The 17,684-nt window shown below is 41.6% G+C and overlaps 1 protein-coding gene across 4 annotated transcripts in view; it reads left to right on the top strand.

Moving 5' to 3' along the window:
* Nucleotides 1-17,684, top strand: part of gabrb2b (gamma-aminobutyric acid type A receptor subunit beta2b) — a 191,050-nt gene that overhangs the window by 162,028 nt on the left and 11,338 nt on the right. For 3 of the 4 annotated variants that reach the window (XM_085935503.1, XM_085935504.1, XM_085935505.1), the window contains 5 exons: nt 2,263-2,454; nt 4,569-4,665; nt 5,577-5,674; nt 5,977-6,044; nt 14,859-15,079. In XM_085935503.1, the coding sequence (XP_085791629.1) occupies nt 5,602-5,674; nt 5,977-6,044; nt 14,859-15,079 (362 nt within the window). In that variant the 5' untranslated portion in view covers nt 2,263-2,454; nt 4,569-4,665; nt 5,577-5,601. Of the gene's footprint in view, nt 1-2,262; nt 2,455-4,568; nt 4,666-5,343; nt 5,424-5,576; nt 5,675-5,976; nt 6,045-14,858; nt 15,080-17,684 lie in introns of those variants that run through there. The other variant, XM_085935501.1, reaches the window with a different exon arrangement.

Here is a 17,684-nt window from a genome sequence, read left to right as displayed (position 1 = left end):
GGCATTTTGATGCAACGCCAGCAGATTGGTTGAAAGAAAAAAAAAAAATCACTGACAGCAGGATTCTCATTGCACAACTGGATGTCGTTTTTCCTTATTTGTGTGTGCGCTCAGAGCCATAAATAAAAAATGTTGGAAGCTAGCAAAGTGTAAAAAACACACATTGTCTACTTACCTCTTGCCCCCCCCCCCCCACACACACACACATTTCGCACATATTTGCAGTGCAAATTCATTTCAGTAACTCACAAGTACAGACACACACACGCAGTGTGCAACACGTATGTGCATGCAAGTGTATCATTTTTCATTCCTGACCACGGCACAGTGCTTCTATTAATACATGGCAGCTCCCACGCGAAATGGACCCACTGTACTTCATAAGCTTCGCCGTGTGGTTGCTATGGTAACACTTACAGTAGGAGAAACTTAGAAAATGTGTGTTCGTGCGCGTGTTTCTCTAAACTTTGAAGCGCTTTATTTGGTTTTGGTCATCAAACAGGGGCAGAGCGTTTTGCTATTGTTTTCAAAAGTGCTTTAAAGAAGGACTCGGGGGAAAAGGTTACAAGCTGCCACAATGACTGGAGGAAAGTTGTCATGTGGTATTTCAGTGCGTTCCAATCTGAACAAGGGAGTACGATGCCGGGCTATTTGCGTGACCATCGACTGACTTTCTGCAACAACATCAGAAACTAAACTTGAAAAATGACTGGAGGAAAGTTGTCATGTTTTATAGTATTGTTTTTATACTGTCTTTAGCACAGGCACCACATCTACATGATGGGGAATGGCAGCAGCAGTTGCCATGGAGACAGAACCATATCATAGCAAGTTAAAGGGAATGTTGAATTTCTTTTTGAGGTGGAAGGTTAGTACACTTTTTATCAGCAGTTGTTGTGCCTTTTTTAAATGGCAGCAGAGTGGTGAGCACATCTGCCTCGCAGTCAAGTGGTTCTTGGTTTGAATCTGAGCTCTGCTCCTTCGCCATAGTAAAACATATTGTGAAATAAAGACCCCAATTTTGTTCCATCTCTTGTCCAGCGCGTGTAATTGTTGGGTGCAGACGCAAATACACAAGCGTCATGGAGCTTTTTAAAAATGTATCGAGTGTACAGGATATTTGCATAGGCAGGAAAACGCTCGCGGATAAAAACTCATTACAGAAGAGCCCGGAGAGGTAGCATTGCCATTTCCATGCCTGCCAATCAATTTTTTCCCCCCATCACACTTTTTTGGGAGAAAACTTTTCTCATCTGGATTTAAGTGACCCGATAAATTTCAGACATTGAGAAAGTAGAATATTTATATTACTGCATTGCATTGAATATTTTTTTCATTGTTATGTCATTTTGAGCAAGTATTAATTAGCACTTGATGCCAAAAGCCCAATTGATATAAATCAACAACATATTCAGTAGTTGAACTCCTGTCATTGCTGAGAGTACATAAGGAGATGAAAGGTGAGAAGTCATGTAAGTGCATGATGAGCGCGGGTGAGATGTGGAGGTGTATGCCACAGTCTCCATGGTTACTGCTAATGGTAAAGTAGGGGGTCAATGTCAAATTAAAGTCAGCGGCGCCGCGGTGGTGCTAGTCAAACCCTGAGATGCTGTGCCGGCAAACTCAGTCGAACCAATTAAAAAAATAAAAGCAGTCAAGGTGACACCTGGTTGGCAGATTTATTTTCCTGGAATGCATGGAACAAAAGTAACACAAAATAAACAATGATTCACTGCCTTTTTTAGGTGTTGTTTTTTTTGGTTTACTTTTTTTGTTCTTACTTGAGTTTATAAGTAAGTTTTACCAATTTTTCACCGCACAGTGCTGACTCTGTTTGGAAATTATACTGTGTGCCACTAATCTGGCAACGCCGGCAAAAGACGAGAGTTGAGGCTGGATTTTAAGATTAGATGTGCGCACATTGTCTTTCCTTTGGTGGCGACTGGACTTGCTAGATTCCCAGCAGTAAGTTTGGACTTGTTTTAAACTTTAATGTTGTGACTTTCTTGTGACTCACTCCCCACCTCTGCCTATTGCGCATCACCAGGTTTTCACAAAGAGGTTATTTTTCAGTCCAATCAGCTTTTTAGTAGGTTTGGCAGATTTTTTTTTTTTTGCCATTTGACCTTTACAACAGAAATGCTTAATGCATTGCCGTGTTTGAGGTGCAATTTTATCCTTTTGGTATTTTGACAAAATCCCGTCCTAGACAAGACACACAAGAATGCATAATATTACTCCTTTCATCTTTGTTGTCTGCAGGGAGGAATAATGTAGAAAGAAGCCAATAACCTCATGTCGCCATCTAAATCATCACGTCAGAGCCCAGCCAACTCTCCTGAAGAGAAGCTTTTTTGGCAGACGCTCTCAAATCATCACCCTGGTCTTCCCGACTGTGTCACTCCTGTCTGCACTTGTGGCTGAGAAGACCACGACGGCGGTAGAGCGAGCTCGGTGAGTACCAACAATCTGCTGCCTGAAGGGCATGACAACCTTGAAGCGGAAGCAGGTGGCGCCCCCTCTGGAGAAGATAAGGAGATAAAGCACAAATATTGTCTGACAGGCTCGCTTTATCCCGTTTATCCTCGCCTCAGTGCTCCAAACCTGACATTATTCCTAGGACAGGTGTAGACTCTGAACAACCACGCGGAGTAAAAAAAAAAAAAGCACACATCAAGGGCTCTTTTGAAGCTAAATGTAGCGTATGTGCTAATTTCTCTTCTCAGGTGAACAATAATGGGAAGGGATCAGCCGGTGAGCATAGCACACTGTATTATGGATCACCGATGAAAAATTCATGAGCGTAATTGCGGATGAAAGTATCCTGATCATCACTTCAGTGAATGCAGGAAAAAGGCCTGCCGTGCGTATATTGATCTTGGAGCGGAAGAGTAATGGATGTAAGCCTGGTTTAACAACAGTAGCTTGACATTTGCATATGCTAGTCAAAGTGGATGTAAGGTCACAGCATGAAGCAGCCAAATGGAACAAATTGTTATGTTTGGAAACGGAATTGGATTCGGATTTCATTTGCCAGAAAAATGAGTAAATAAAAAGGGGCTCCCTAATGTGTTCTTTAATGATGAGGATTTTAACCTCAACTTACATAAATGGTGATTTTGTTGAGTATATTTCGAAAATTAAATGCCGCCCCCCCCCCTCCAGGAAAAAATAGTTATGCACCACACTTTACAGACAGACGGCATTGTTTGCTGCAGTAAGACATGCGCACAGATTTTGTGCTTTTTTAGATTCCAAGTAGCATTATGTAGGCTCAGTTTTATTTAAAAAAAAAAAAAAAAAAAAAAAAAAAAGAAAGTTTTGTGTTTCTCAAACAGATGAACTTTTCTGAATTAAACTGGATGGCTGGATGGACGGTTTGAGTTAATAATTGAATTCACTCAAATTTGATTCAAATGTTATTTGAGTGTCCTTTGAAAGTCAAAGTCAGGAAGGTGTGCGAGGATTGTGTGGTGCTTGGCATGCGCTTTGGCGTGCGTCCCCACTTGGATGGCAAACAGACAGTGGGCCCATGGCAGGTGGGAGCAGACCAGGTGTAAACTCCACAGGGAAGACCAGACGTCGCCTAGTAAATCTCTTTGCGCTTTGCCTGTATAAAGCAATGGCAATATTAGAAGCAGCTGTCAGTATTTTGTAGTGCAAAAATAAATATTGTCAAATGAACTGTCCTCTAATAACGTCAATTTATACATCACACAATTTATTGGATTATGGCAGATATGCCTTAAATTGTCTTCCATGATGGGATGGGTCGTCTACGATCTTGTTGATTCCAGTACGCCCTACCAATTGCACACCTTTGTGCCATAACATCGAAGCCACCATTATTATGAATTGGAAAAGTGGCAATGATTAAATGGGAAGATCTAGTGTGTAATTTGTGTGATTTACGTCGGCTGACAAGTTAAGAGATCATTTTTCCATTTTAACTTGAAGCCTAAATTGCAGTTTCCAGACTAATCTCCCTGTAATTTATCATGGCATTTCTGTAAGGACACTGAAAATAATATGATAAAATCATATCATTGAATCATATAATAAAATAATCATAATCATATCACTGAAATTGACTCAACGTTGACTGAAATTTAAATACAGTGACACCATCAGGTCATGTGGAGAATTTCTTTTTTTTTTTTTTTTTCCTACCAGTTATCCAGTTGCTAGTCCTCTGAAGGAATCTCTCTTTTTAAAAACAGCGGATCATTGCTCGGGCTTCTTCCACTGATCCACCACTTCCTCCATGACTGGAGTTTCTTTTACACAGTGGTGCGTGCATTCTGCTCAGCTGTGCGTGCGTAGCCAGCATAGCTCCATCACATACTTCTCATCTACATGGATCCAGCCTCCAAAGCCCGAGGCACTCGGCATGGGCAAGCGCGCCTCTCGTTGTGTTAAGACATGCTTAATGCACTTTGGATATACGTACGTACAGGCCTAGATGTATAGCCATCCATGCACTGGTGCTGAGATGCGAAGATCACAACGCTGAACATTTACAATGTAATCATGTTCAGATAGATGACCATTTGTTCTTGTGATTGCAGTTGGTGTGGAACTTCACAGTATCATGAGAGCCTGTTTCTAAAATGGCGACCATCTAAAAGAGTGAGCAACCCACCAAGCAAGTGGACACTTTATTAGGTAGGTTCATGTTATGTTGGTATAATGCCAACAACCTTAGGCATGAATATTGCACTAGTCATTAGTCGTGTCCACACCCTCATCGGCGCAAAATGCCTGTTTGTGAAATGAATATCATTTGTTTGTAAAGGCCCATTTATTGCCCCCAACATCAGTTGATCCACCTCTGCAACTTAGAATGTTTGCAATGGGTCCCTTTATATTCAGTGAGTGGATCAATTGAGGTCTTCAATATATTTCTACAAATAATGCAGAATTTTACTTTCCATAGCTGCATCTTATTTACATACATCAAGAGTATTAAATGATATGACAATGAAGTGTACCTAATAGAATGACTTTTTGCTGAAATTTCCTGGGAAAACAACCTGCAACCTTATCTCAGTCCATCAGATAGGGAGATCCCCCCCCCCCCCCCCTCCCACGATTGACAGTTGACTCCCACCCTTTACATTCCACCCGCGTCTATCTGTCTGTCTGTATACTACACCCCTGTCACAAGCACCACCACCACCACCATCATCTTCATCATCATCATCAGTCTTCACGTTGTAGTGCAGACTGCGCATGCGCCCGGCATTGGAATTACCGCACTGGCAAGAATAAGTTGTAGCTCGTCTTGTCTTCTGCAAAAGGAGGCTAGAAAAAAAAAAACACACGCCATCAAAAGACGCGAGTATGGCGGTGTTAAGAAGAAGGTGGTGGTGCTTTTGTGTCTGGGTGTTCCCCCTCGTAGTGGCCGTGGTGTGCGCACAAAGGTAAGAAGGCTCCACTCCTCTCCTTTTTTCCCCCCTACCGGACCAGCAGCGGGGACGGCGTGGAGGAGACTTTGCGCTCCGTGGAATGTTTTGTCACTGTAATCTGTTCATTTACGCGTGTGTATGTGCTGGCGCGCGCGCTCTTCTCCACAGTGTCGGCGTGAATGATCCGAGCAATATGCCGTTGGTTAAAGAGACGGTGGACAGGCTGTTGACAGGTTATGATATTCGTCTGAGGCCAGATTTTGGAGGTAAGTGTTTAGTTGGCACTTTCTGCGCCAATGCAATGCTGTGCAAATGCCAGACAAGTGATGTGCAAGTGGGATGCATGCGCACGTAAATAAAAAAATAAAAATAAAACACGCACTTTACTCGTGCATGCATTAAAATGACAATCCCCATTTTAACTTTTAGAATGGTTGAATGTTCTGCTTTTGTGCGCGTCAAAAAAACGGATTCGACACAAGCGCAATATGATTATGATCCACTTATTACAGGCTGCACCACAGTTCACAAAGTTGTTTTTTGTTTTTGTTTTTTTCTCTCATCCCAGGTGCGCCAGTGGGAGTGGGCATGAATATTGACATCGCCAGCATAGACATGGTGTCTGAAGTCAATATGGTAAATTGTCATACAAATGGGCTAATTATCTCTGCGTGGATGCTTGCAGAAGGGGAGGGGGCGCGTGTGTGTGTGTGTGTGTGTGTGGGGGGGGGAAATACCCTCCCAAATGCACAGAAGGGGAACCCCCACACTCTTGTTTGTAATGACATGAAATGTTTAACTGCTTACGTTATGCTCTTGACAGCGTTTACAAACACGCATGTTATAAAAAATCATTTTGTATTTTTTTTTATGCGACTGTTAAGAATATGAAGGCAGACTGACCTCTTTGTGAGGGTTGAAAAAGCTTGATTTATAAAGGCTTATTTTTCTGTAGACTTTTATTTTTAGTGGAAACACTGATAAAAGTTGAAGTGGGAGATTTTGCTCCATACAAGTGCACCCCCTACTGATGGTTTGTTAGAACTGCAGCCTTTTCTCCACGGAAGGTCACACTTCTTAAGCAAGTCCTGTTTCCATCCTCATAATTTGCTATTTCCCCCCCCTTGATTTTTTTTTTTTATATTATTGTAAATAAGAAAGTACCCCCCCCCCATGCTGTGACGTGATTTTGACGGTGGCTGCGATATGACTCATGTTTTGATGTCAAGTGGAATATTTTTGGCAGCAGCGAAATCCCCCTGAAGGCTTTTTGCTCATGTTGTTGTGTTTGTGCACATGCAGACTGCCTGCTTGAATGGAGACGTGATGCAAAACACAGACGATGCCGCATCTATTTGCGACCGCGGACATGCACACGTGACACATGTAGATGAAATTGAACTGCGAAAGACGTCCCGGGGATTACCTAGAAGTCAAACACAAGCAGGCTTGAATATCAAATTAATACAGACAATGAATTGTTTATGACCAGTGACCATAAACAAACTTATCTTACAAATGAAGACAATTTTTCAGTGCTTTTATTGGGAGCTGCTCATAGAGGAGAAGGAACACACAAAGCAGATTTTTGGCCTAGTTGAGTGGAATCAATTACAGCCTACAGCATGTGTTGGGCTTTACTCCTTTGTGCTAAAGTTGAATTTATTAGCATGTTATCACCGGATTGTTGTACATCAAGGATTAGGTTCCAGTGAATGACTGGAAGTGTTGTTACCTTCCCTGCCTGTATGTACAATGAAACATGAACAAGTCAGTAGAAAACCTGCATCCGACCTGTCGCTAAGAATCACACGGCATGTGTGGAAAACCACATGACATGCTAGAAACATGGAATAAGGCTCACACGGAGCAGGGCCTCCCAGGCTTGAAGGGTGAAAATGGATAGGAGTGTGTAAGACCTGGGGGTCGCATTTATCACCTCGGTGTGTGTGTGTGTGTGTGTGTGTGTGTGTGTGTGTGTGTGTGTGTGTGTGTGTGTGTGTGTGTGTGTGTGTGTGAGGGGCCGAGAGAGACGGGGAGAGATGGGTTGCCATGCAGAAAGCCAAATAGTGTTAGAGGGAAGGTCACGCACCTCGTGCTGCTCAGAGTTCACTGTGCATGACTCAGTGGTGCACATACAAAGAGAGAGACACTCTCTGACTACCGATGCCATGTTACACGTTCGGCCCGAGGCAACGCCAAAGTGGAATATTCATACTTTTGACATATAAGAATCCAGCAAATGACCTTCTTTGGCTGCTATTTCCATCTCTGTGAAGTTCTTTGGAGAAAGGAGATCCCGGATGGGCTGTCGGCGGCGCTTGTACAATATATCACACAGATATATTATTATGGATGTTGGCTGAAAGGCGAGAAGAGATTATTGCTTGCCATATGATAATAAAAGGGAGGAAAGATTGTGGGGCCACTTACTGGCTGTGTAATATCTCAAGCGCACCTGAGAGCTTTAAAAAATGATATTAAGTCGGCCACACCGACTTCATCTTTATGACAGTCAGAGCAGGATGTTGAACTGAAATAAATGTAAATAACAATGATCTGATTCTTATCCTGAATAGGATTCATGTTGCCATGTTGCGCAAGCTTTTCAAATTGGATTGCTTTCAGGTTAATCCACTCATTCCCTTGTGACAAATAAATGGAGAATATGAAATGTTATCTGGATACAACTTGAAATATGCAAATGTCGTATTTCATGAAAAAAAAAAAAAAGATAATTGAGTCAAACAGTTAGACATTTTCATAACAATCCAAGACCATAAATTTATAGTCTCTGAAAACGCATCTTTTGCTTTATAAACGGTTGCATGCTAAATGCTGTGGACGGGTATGTGTGCTGACACATTAGACCCAAAAAAAAACCTCAAGTACAAGTAAACCTGCCAGACTCAATTAACATGTGTGAATTCACTTCTTTTAAGGCATATCTCAAAATTCCTACATCCCAACATAATGTGCTCCACATTGTACTTATTAAAAAGGTCATGTGGAAATAAACATTGACACAAATGTAATTTTAAAGTGATCAAATATAAGTTCTGTTCATGTTTTGTGGACACTCTAGCCTATAGTTAACCTTTTTGGCATATGCAGCATCATACACATGAGGAGGTTTACCTTTTCACCCCCCCAGTCGTCCCTGCTCTCGGCCGGCGGCCAAGTTGATGTTTGGATTACGTAACGGACAGAGCAGTGTTTCATCCGGGGGTTCATCTCCGACTTGAATAGCCGCCGTACGACAGTCACAGTAAAGGATGCGTGAAGAAAGCATCAAATGTAATTCCAAAACATTCATCGTGATCAGTGAACACACATTCATTGGACTTTAAAGCCACCAAAAAAGTAGTCCTCAACGGACATGATGAGTTGAGTTTGGGAGACTTTGATCTGTCGGTGGGTTTGCCCCATTCCGTGTTGTTTTCACCAGTGGGAACATTGCGGGAGCTGCCTGATTGACTGACACCTCGCACGTTGTCTGTCACGAGACAAGCCAGACTGACGCTTTTCTGTCAACAGGTATCACAGTCACTTTGTTGGGCCCTCTCACGGATTTGAGAAGTGAGTGAGTAGATCTAGAATTGGATTTGAAACCACGAGTCAGGTACAGAACTTTTTTTGAAGACTAAAATATGCCGTGGTTGTTCATGGAAAAGACGTATCAAATAGATGTTCTTACAATTAATCAAATGGAAAATGCACATAGGCTAATGTGAGCACAGGAAGTGATTAGTTTTATAGAAATTCAAGTAACTACAATTTATTTGGTGGCTCAAAGTTTTTTTAAGTTCAGATGAATAAAAAAAAAAAATGTACCAGATTTCCAACTTCTCTGAAAGTTTCATGCACTATAAGGCAATGGCATTTACATAACACACAAAAAAAACATCCATTTCCCACACGGCATTCTTTAATAAATTCGACAGAATGAAAGATGTCAGAATATCGTACATGCATTCTGAGCAAATTTAATCTTATACCGAAGTCACAAGAGACATTTTGGTTAAGAGGTAAAAACACACACAGGCCTAGATTGATGCATAATTCATGCTGCTAGGTCTCCCTGTAGACATTTACTAATCTGTTGTTCCCAATGCAGAGAAACTCTTGAATGCAGCCTGAGCAAATCCATTGGTCGACCACAATGATCATTGAAGAATGCTCTCCCTCTCTCACCTTAATTATCTTCATAATCTTCATTAGTGTCGTCACCCCTCCCCAATCTCCAATATCAGATGTGTTGGCACCTTGGCCCGTGAGTCAGATTAGAGTCAAAAAATCAAAGTGGCTTAATCTGCCCACTACTCTGTTAGCCTGTAAAATTAAATTCAATAGTGAACAAAAAGCATTTTGAGTAAATGTTAAAGGTCTTCACGATGGAGACTGCAAAGCCTTGCTTGGAGGTTGGGTGACAAATGTGTTTCTTATTTATTTTCTAGTCATCTCAACCTCTCAACTGCGGGTCAGTGCGGTGTGCCTCACGCTTAGCACTTCACAGCTTGTTGCAATCTCACCGTCGGCCTCTGAAAGAGCGCTGAAATCAAAGCTGCTTTATCATAGCTGGAATAAGCAGGCCTGCCTCCGCGGCAACAAATAGAAATGCTCTGAAATGAATATTGCAATATTTGGAGTCACAAATTCAGCACAGTTGAAGTTTTCAAAAGTTTATTGACACAGTTTTAACCGTGGTGTTGTTTTCAGTCACCAATAACAACTAAGAGGGAAAACCTTTGTCAACTCTTCACGTCTTCCGTGGGGATAGTTGAGCATTTCATAATCCTCCACTAATAATCTGTGCGGGTCTTGTCCTCGCGTGTTCCTCTGCTCTCTCTCCGAGTGGCCTTTAACTCTCCCATTTCCCTCCAGGGACACAAAGAGGGCTTGCAGATGCCCCAATTGACTCTAATAAATTGTATGTCGTCCGTTAAGCTGCACAGCTGCCAACTGACTAAACTAAGCAGCCCTGGTTCTGAGGGTGGGGGGGAAGACAATAGTGCCTGTGAATTTCATTTACCATCAGCAGTGATGTTTTTGTAAAGCGATGTTCAGGCCAAATAATGAAAGAGTCAAAAAAATGACTGCAAGGAGAGGATATTACATTGTGTTTCAAAGCTTGAGGTCATAACCTTTGCTCCTTTTGAATAAAATATTTGACATTTCACTTTTGTAAAGTGCACCTGTGTCTTTTGAAAGATGTTCTGCTGTTTGGGGTTGGAATCTGGACTCCATTTTTTTTTTTTTTGAGGACTCTGAGTGTTTGTTAGTACCCCGCAATTGGCTCGGTATAATCGCTGGATTGGCCCCAGCTCACCCACAACCCAAAAATGAGTTTGGAAATGGAAAATCGATTGGCACCTTGTTTGTAATTCCATCAGCGTAGTACATAAATATATGTTTTGTCATTAACATATGACGCAGTTGTGATTGAACCCTATGAACGCGACGGAGGAAGCAAAAATGGAGCCATTTGGAGGTTTTGTAATTAATTGTACATGATTTTGGCTGGATTGAAAAAAAGCACAACAGTGTGTGCCTATGTATTGTTAATGTGTCGCCATGTTAGCTGCATCTGTCAGTCCAACTGAACTTTATTGGTTTTGCTGATACAACAGTGTAAAAGTTCATTATTCATGCTGGAAGAAACCCCAAATGAAAGCCCCGCAGAAGCTTGTGTGGATGTGTGTTTCAGTCTGACTCCACGCGGCGCACAAGCTGCTCCAGCTACAACGCTTGAATATTAAGGAGTCCGTATTCAGCTGCTGGGAGACGGGGGAATAGATGCCACTCAGCTCGGTGGGGGCTGCCATGTTTATTATTAGGCCTCTTTGGAGAAGCTGTGCCCTCTGCCAGGCTCCTCATAGCCTGTCGCTGGCGGCGAGAGGACAGTGTGGGACAGGAAATTGAAAGCTGCTTCTTGTTGTTGTTGTTGTTGGAGGGCTTTTTGAAGAAACTCAAGTAGATGGATGATAGTGTAGCATTGGCCGTGGGGCGGTGAGATCACATTTCTTTCGGGCAGCTTTAGGGAAAATAAAAAGAAGTACAGAAAATATGGGAAAAGGGAGTTCTTCAAGGTCATACGACAGGAGTTTGATTAGTTCTTAAAGCTCTCGTCGGTTGCCAAAATGAAATAACCGTCCCGAGTGTTCTCACATTCGCATTTTACTTTCCCAGAAGCATTCAAAATAAATACATCATGAGCTCTTATGAGATTAAGATGGATGGACTACACGCTTAAGGAGAAATGATGGAAAATGGGACACGAGAAAATAAGTAAAGCAAAGAGATGTTAGCGAGATAAAAGCGGCAAGAGAAACCATCAGAGGGAGGTCACCGCTAGTGCCCAAATCAGATAGTGGAAGGGAAGCGGCAAGCTGTGAACAATAAAAGCAATTTGCATGGCCGCTCCGCTGAGCTTTTAGATGCCTTTCATTTACCCCCTTGAAACCCTCCATCCCTCCTTAACAAGCCCATTGCTCCAATCCGTACCTTTCAAATAGAAAACAGGCTTCAAGGGTAGGAGGAAGAAAGAAATGTGCAAGCTAAAGACTCCTGGTTTTAGCCAGGTCTCCCCGCAGAGCTGCTGCTCCTCACATCAAACCAATTTTTCCAATATCAGCTTAGACCTCATCCCATTTCTTTCTTCCTGTCTATTTGATCAATCGCCAGTCCTCTTGCCCGAGTCGTTTTTCACACAAGCAGGTTTCAATCAGCCTAAAAGGGCACAGGTCAACTCTACTAGTGACCGATGGCCACCTAGAGCAATTAAAGTAAGCAAGGCACCCACTTCTGGGTCAGAAGTCCATCTGAGCCAATGCATTAGTTTGAGGAACTACCTGACAAGGAAGGATGAGCTGTTAAAAGCTCCACGAGATTGGAAAAAAAGTTTGAGAACACTGGCACGATTTGCAGTTGAGCTTCTGTGCTCTTCTAAAACCTCAATGCTGTTTCTCACCAATGAGTCACGTCATATATAAATAAATGAGCAAGAGTTTGTTGAGCGAGGTGTTTTCCAGAAATGCAGTCACTCGTGTGTGAGAAGGACAAATTGAGCGCAGGATCTGCATTTTAATGTCCTTAATTTTCACAAGGCTAGCTATTGAGGCTGATACACAAACCTTTTGATATTAAACAAAGAATGTGTGATGGTTCCTTTATTTAAACCCAGAATTTGCCTTAAATCATCTTTTCCCATTGTAATGAATTGAAATGCCGTTAATCTGTTCCAGCCTTCCCAACATTTTGCCGTCAACATGTTGCAGGCATCAAATTTGACAGCTAACTAGATTCTGACTGTTCCTTTGGACTTTTTTTGCCCTTGTGCAGGGCAAAACGTCATGCCCTGTGTCTCCAAGGAATAGCGCAATGATTGGGACGGGCATGTGGAACCTTTTATTCTTGTGGCTGGGGGCAAAAATGGGTCTTCTGAGGATTTGGGGAAAATGTCAACTTGAGCCCCACTGCTTTCATGCTAAAATGTTATTTTCTAGGGCCAATGTCAGTCATGAGCTTTGGAAAATGTATTTTGTATTGTCATTACTTTACCTCCATCCTTGATTATCTCCCACAATTTTTGTCTAGCAACAAGTGGCATCTTAAATAGTCTGCCAATCCATGTTGTGATGTTTGCAGGCTCCATAGAATGTCTCTCAAACTCATTGAGACATTTGGGTTCACAGCCACGCACAAAAAAAAATGTGAGTGCAGAATGATTCATTTATTTCAATGGAGTTTTAGATATAGTGACTTTAGAGCATCAAGAACATTGTGATGGCTTTGTGTTGCCTCAGCCTGACAGCTCCGAATTGCGGCACGTTCATAAATTACCGTCATTCTTCCCCACATCACTCTTGCTTACTTTTGGCTTTGCATCCATCCCTCCCTCCCTCCCTCCCCCGCTCTCCACTCGCAGAGTTTATGTAGTGATGCTCATTACGACTGTTATTATGACAGTCTCACTTGCGCATCCAAGTGCGCGCGCACTGTCACTGCAGTCGCTCTGCTAATTTAGAGCCTCCTCCTCCCACAACCAGATGAGGCACACAATAGTCGTCTTTTAGGAAAGTTTGGCGAAGCCACGGCGTCACCTCCGCAGAGCTCGCCCTACAAAGCAAGCCCGAAACTTCCACAAGTAGATAAAGCTGCAATAAAAAGGCTGTGGGGGATGACAATGGAAATATTTAAAACCCTGCCACATTTTAGCAGCACCCACAGTGATTGTCACTTGTCTATTTGAGATGAATACAGATTGAAAAAGTGGGGGCGGAATTGCGCATCAGGCAGAACGTCTTCAGACAAAGCCTGGAGTTCTAAAACTGCGAGGCACAATGGTCTCTGTGGAGTCTATTACTACAGGATTTTCTACTAGGACTCATTACAGTTAGCAATTTGTTGAAACATGTGGGTCACTTCATGATGCACAAAATAGTGAAACCTTTGTGGACATTTGTGCAGAGGTGATGCGTGAACATGGGAAGAAACAAGCAGCCAGCGGATCTGGATGAATGTATTGAAGCATTTCATTTCAAATTTCACAGCTATGACGACTGTAAATTGTACAAAAGGCTTTGTGGTTAAAAGCGTCTCTTCTTCACTGGCACGTGCATGCCAGTGAGAGCCCTTACATAACCGTCGACTGGAAATGAAAGTGTTGCGAAAGCGGCACGTGCGGCTGACAACTTGCTGTGAGTGGGAACAATGAAAAGAAAAATAGTTTCTAGTCCAGTGACACATCACGCATCCATTTTTTTTTTTAACTGTGAATTTCTAATTACTCTGCTAAGAATGAATGTACCATTTTAAGTGCAAAGTTTGACATAAGGCACAGGAAATGTGACAAAATGTGTCAAAGTGGATAAAAGCTGCTCCTGCTATCCAAACTCCTCCAAGCGACATGCGAGTGAGTCCCAAGGGGTGCTGTGGAATAAATATCGCATTTCTATCTACCATGTTCAAAAATGCACGTTCTTTGCCAGAAAGTGCCGATGTCATGGCAACAACAACGAAAAGTTCCTTGAGAAAGGAACTTTATGTAAGAGTTGTTATAGTTTGAAAAAGTTGCTTTTCCTTGAATGATTGTGGGGGCTGGAGGTGTCCTAGATTTATCAGCATGGAATTTCACATCAGATGAAAAAGGAATTCCTGTTTGTTTATGAAAAATGAACACACCAGAGACGTAAGAAAAAATGTATTAGCTATTTTGCTATACATGGTTGTTATTTTTTTAACTAAAGCCTTGGTATACATGGTTATTTTTTTCAAGCTCACATTGTTCTTTTCCTTTGTACTGTTACACTTGCAATTTAAGTTGGCTACATTTAATATGGAAGGCCAGTGCGCTTTGAAAACGCAAGCTATCACAGAGCAGCTATGTAAAACGTTCTCCTCTCGCTCGTCCATTTCTTTTTCTCACTCTGAATCCTCCTTTGTTCCCAGGACTACACTTTGACCATGTACTTCCAGCAGGCCTGGCGAGATAAGCGCTTGTCCTATTCGGAGATTCCCCTCAACCTGACCTTAGATAACCGCGTGGCCGACCAGCTGTGGGTGCCTGACACCTACTTCCTCAACGACAAGAAGTCTTTCGTCCACGGTGTGACTGTGAAGAACAGAATGATCCGACTGCACCCGGATGGCACTGTGCTCTACGGTCTGAGGTGAGCTTTCACTCAGCCACTATTTTTTTTTTTTAATGAGTCGACAGTTTCTCTTGTCCGATGTAATTATCCCATTAGACAAAAATGCCATCACCAACTAAATGTTTTTTTGTTTTTTTCAAAAACATTTGTTATTTTGTGAATAGTGGCTTACTTTATAAAATGTCTTATTTGAGTAATTTATTTTAGTAATATTTTAAGTAGTTTTATAATAAATGAATATTTTAGTAATATTTTTGTAAAAATAAATTGGAAGAAAAGACTCAACGATATTAACACAGCATGAGGCACGAGATCCGACACTGTTATAAAACAAAGATGCGGTTTCTTAATTAAAGAACAATAAAGGAATCACTCTTAAATTCCAATTACTGAATTACGGTGTTTAGATGAAGTTCTCATAACCTCTTACGACTTTTAATGAATCCTTTAATGCTGCTCTACCCACATCCAAACATACGGAAATGACATTGCCGACTTCATCTGAGCTCCAGCAACTATCAAACAATTGCGCCAACTGACAGACTTTCAAGCTTAGCGTTGACGGTGCACTTTGTGCTGATGTCTCATCACTTTCTTTTGCAAAATAGTCCTCAGACGCCCAAAGTCTATAAACGCTTATTGAAAACCGCAACGTCTTAATGGCTATTATGGCAACGCGTTGGCACTGCGGAGGGAGACTGGAATTAATGTCGAGCGGGTCTTCGTAGTCACCCACCGTGCAAGTACATGTGTAGTTCTGCATTGATTTCAATAATATGACTAACTCGTTACATCCAACAAACTAAACGGACCGAATCTCATTTCTGTTGCAGCACCAGCAGATTGTGAGGGTCAGATTATGCTCATGCCTGTGTTTTGTTGTCGTTTGAGTTCAAGAGCGTGACCTACTGTCTCAGCCCCCCGGCATAGCCCGATGCAATATGCAAATGAAATATCCCAAATCAGGGGGATTTGCTTGGCTGTGAAGAGCAGAGGTTGCCAACAAAGTCAGCACAAAATATTACTTTGGATGGGGGATTAGGATGAAATTAGGCTAAGAAATCCATCACGCTGGACACTCATCACTTACACATGATGTAAGTAGGATGGCCGGAATTGGGTCAGGAGATCAGCCAGTTGTTCTTTTTACAGCCCAGAAACGCATACAGATATTTCACATTTCATTAAAACCTCCTGATAGTCATTAAATCATAAGTGTCTATTAAATACAGCAAATGATCCACTTCATGGTACTAAATGGACACTGGTTGTAAAGCTCAGAAATATAAAATGAAAACATCAGAATAAGTTACAATGACTCGTCTGATGTGCTTTAGGTAAAATACAATGACATGTAAATGTTTATTGTCATTAAATTGAAGTCTTCCGCTGTGAATGAGAGTAAGGCAATTAAATAATAAAGCACTTTAGTAGTACGTAGGCAGAAGGGCTTTGTTGAGTCCATTTCCCACGTCTCTCGGGATAATACCGTAGCTTTGCTTGGCGTGCCATTGCCTAGCCAAGCAAATCCTGGTGTGCACAAACAACAAGAGCAATAATTAGGAGGTTAGTGTGTAATCACACTAAAGCTGCCTGATTAGGTCAAAACTATTCAAATATTAAAATATAATAAGTCAAGCTGTGGAAGGGATAATGAGAATATATTTTTTTCAAGTTCGCCATAAAGGCTTTAGAGGGCAATTTTATTTTAGCCACAACAGCTAAATTACTATACTTGACATTTCAACAAATTATTTTTCAAATGGCCCCCAGTACTCGAATTAAGGGGAAAATTGTTTTGAGATCTGAACAAAGCAACCAATTTGAAGTTTCCACTTCAATTCTCTAAAGGCTGTATAAAAATGACAGTTGTTTGAAGAAAAAATTAGTCCCTCAACTTATCCTCACGGGGGTCTACAATAATAATTGATAGAAAATGTAATGTGGAGTACATCATCGACTGTCGCGGCAGAACAAGCTATGATGGCATTCCACGCACACAAATGGACCAATGCAATTGTAGAGTGATTTTATTTATTTTTTTCTCGAGACTCCACGATGGAAATATAATTGGATGTGTCAAATCCTTTGAAGGAGATAAGCGTGAATGCAGATCAAGAGAACAAACAGATGATGAATAATCACACATTCTCTATTTACTTTCTTTGGATGCCATTCAACTACAAATTCATAGCAGGGGTTCGTTAAGGTGTTTTCAAGGGCAACGGCGCCACAGCTTTCAAAATAATATACAGTACATAACTTGTACTGTTCTTTAAATATCCTCACGCAAGTCTTTGACTTACACTGTAATGCATATCCGTCTGTTCCTAGGGAGTTTTTTTCCAGCCAAACTTTGAATCTTGCATTTCCCAACTTTACATTATTTATTTGCCCTATTTTGGAGCCACTGGAGAAATGTGATCTAAATTCCAAGTCAAAAAGCCTTTTGACGCCGGTAGTGCTCTCAAGAATGAGAAGGTAATAGTAAGTAAAAGCTTCACAGGAAAGATCAAGTTGTTCTGCCTAATTAGGTGTGTGCCTCATCTTTCTGTTCTGAACAATTTATGAGCAATCCAGTTGGGATAAAATGACATTCATTTACACTCAAATTGCATCCGCG

Source organism: Syngnathus leptorhynchus, chromosome 17 (genome assembly GCF_054491065.1).
Source record: "Syngnathus leptorhynchus isolate UIUO chromosome 17, UIUO_Slep, whole genome shotgun sequence".
In the NCBI taxonomy this organism is placed as follows: domain Eukaryota; kingdom Metazoa; phylum Chordata; class Actinopteri; order Syngnathiformes; family Syngnathidae; genus Syngnathus; species Syngnathus leptorhynchus.
Note: the sequence above shows the minus strand (reverse complement) of the source record. Positions and strands in the feature narration are given on the sequence as shown.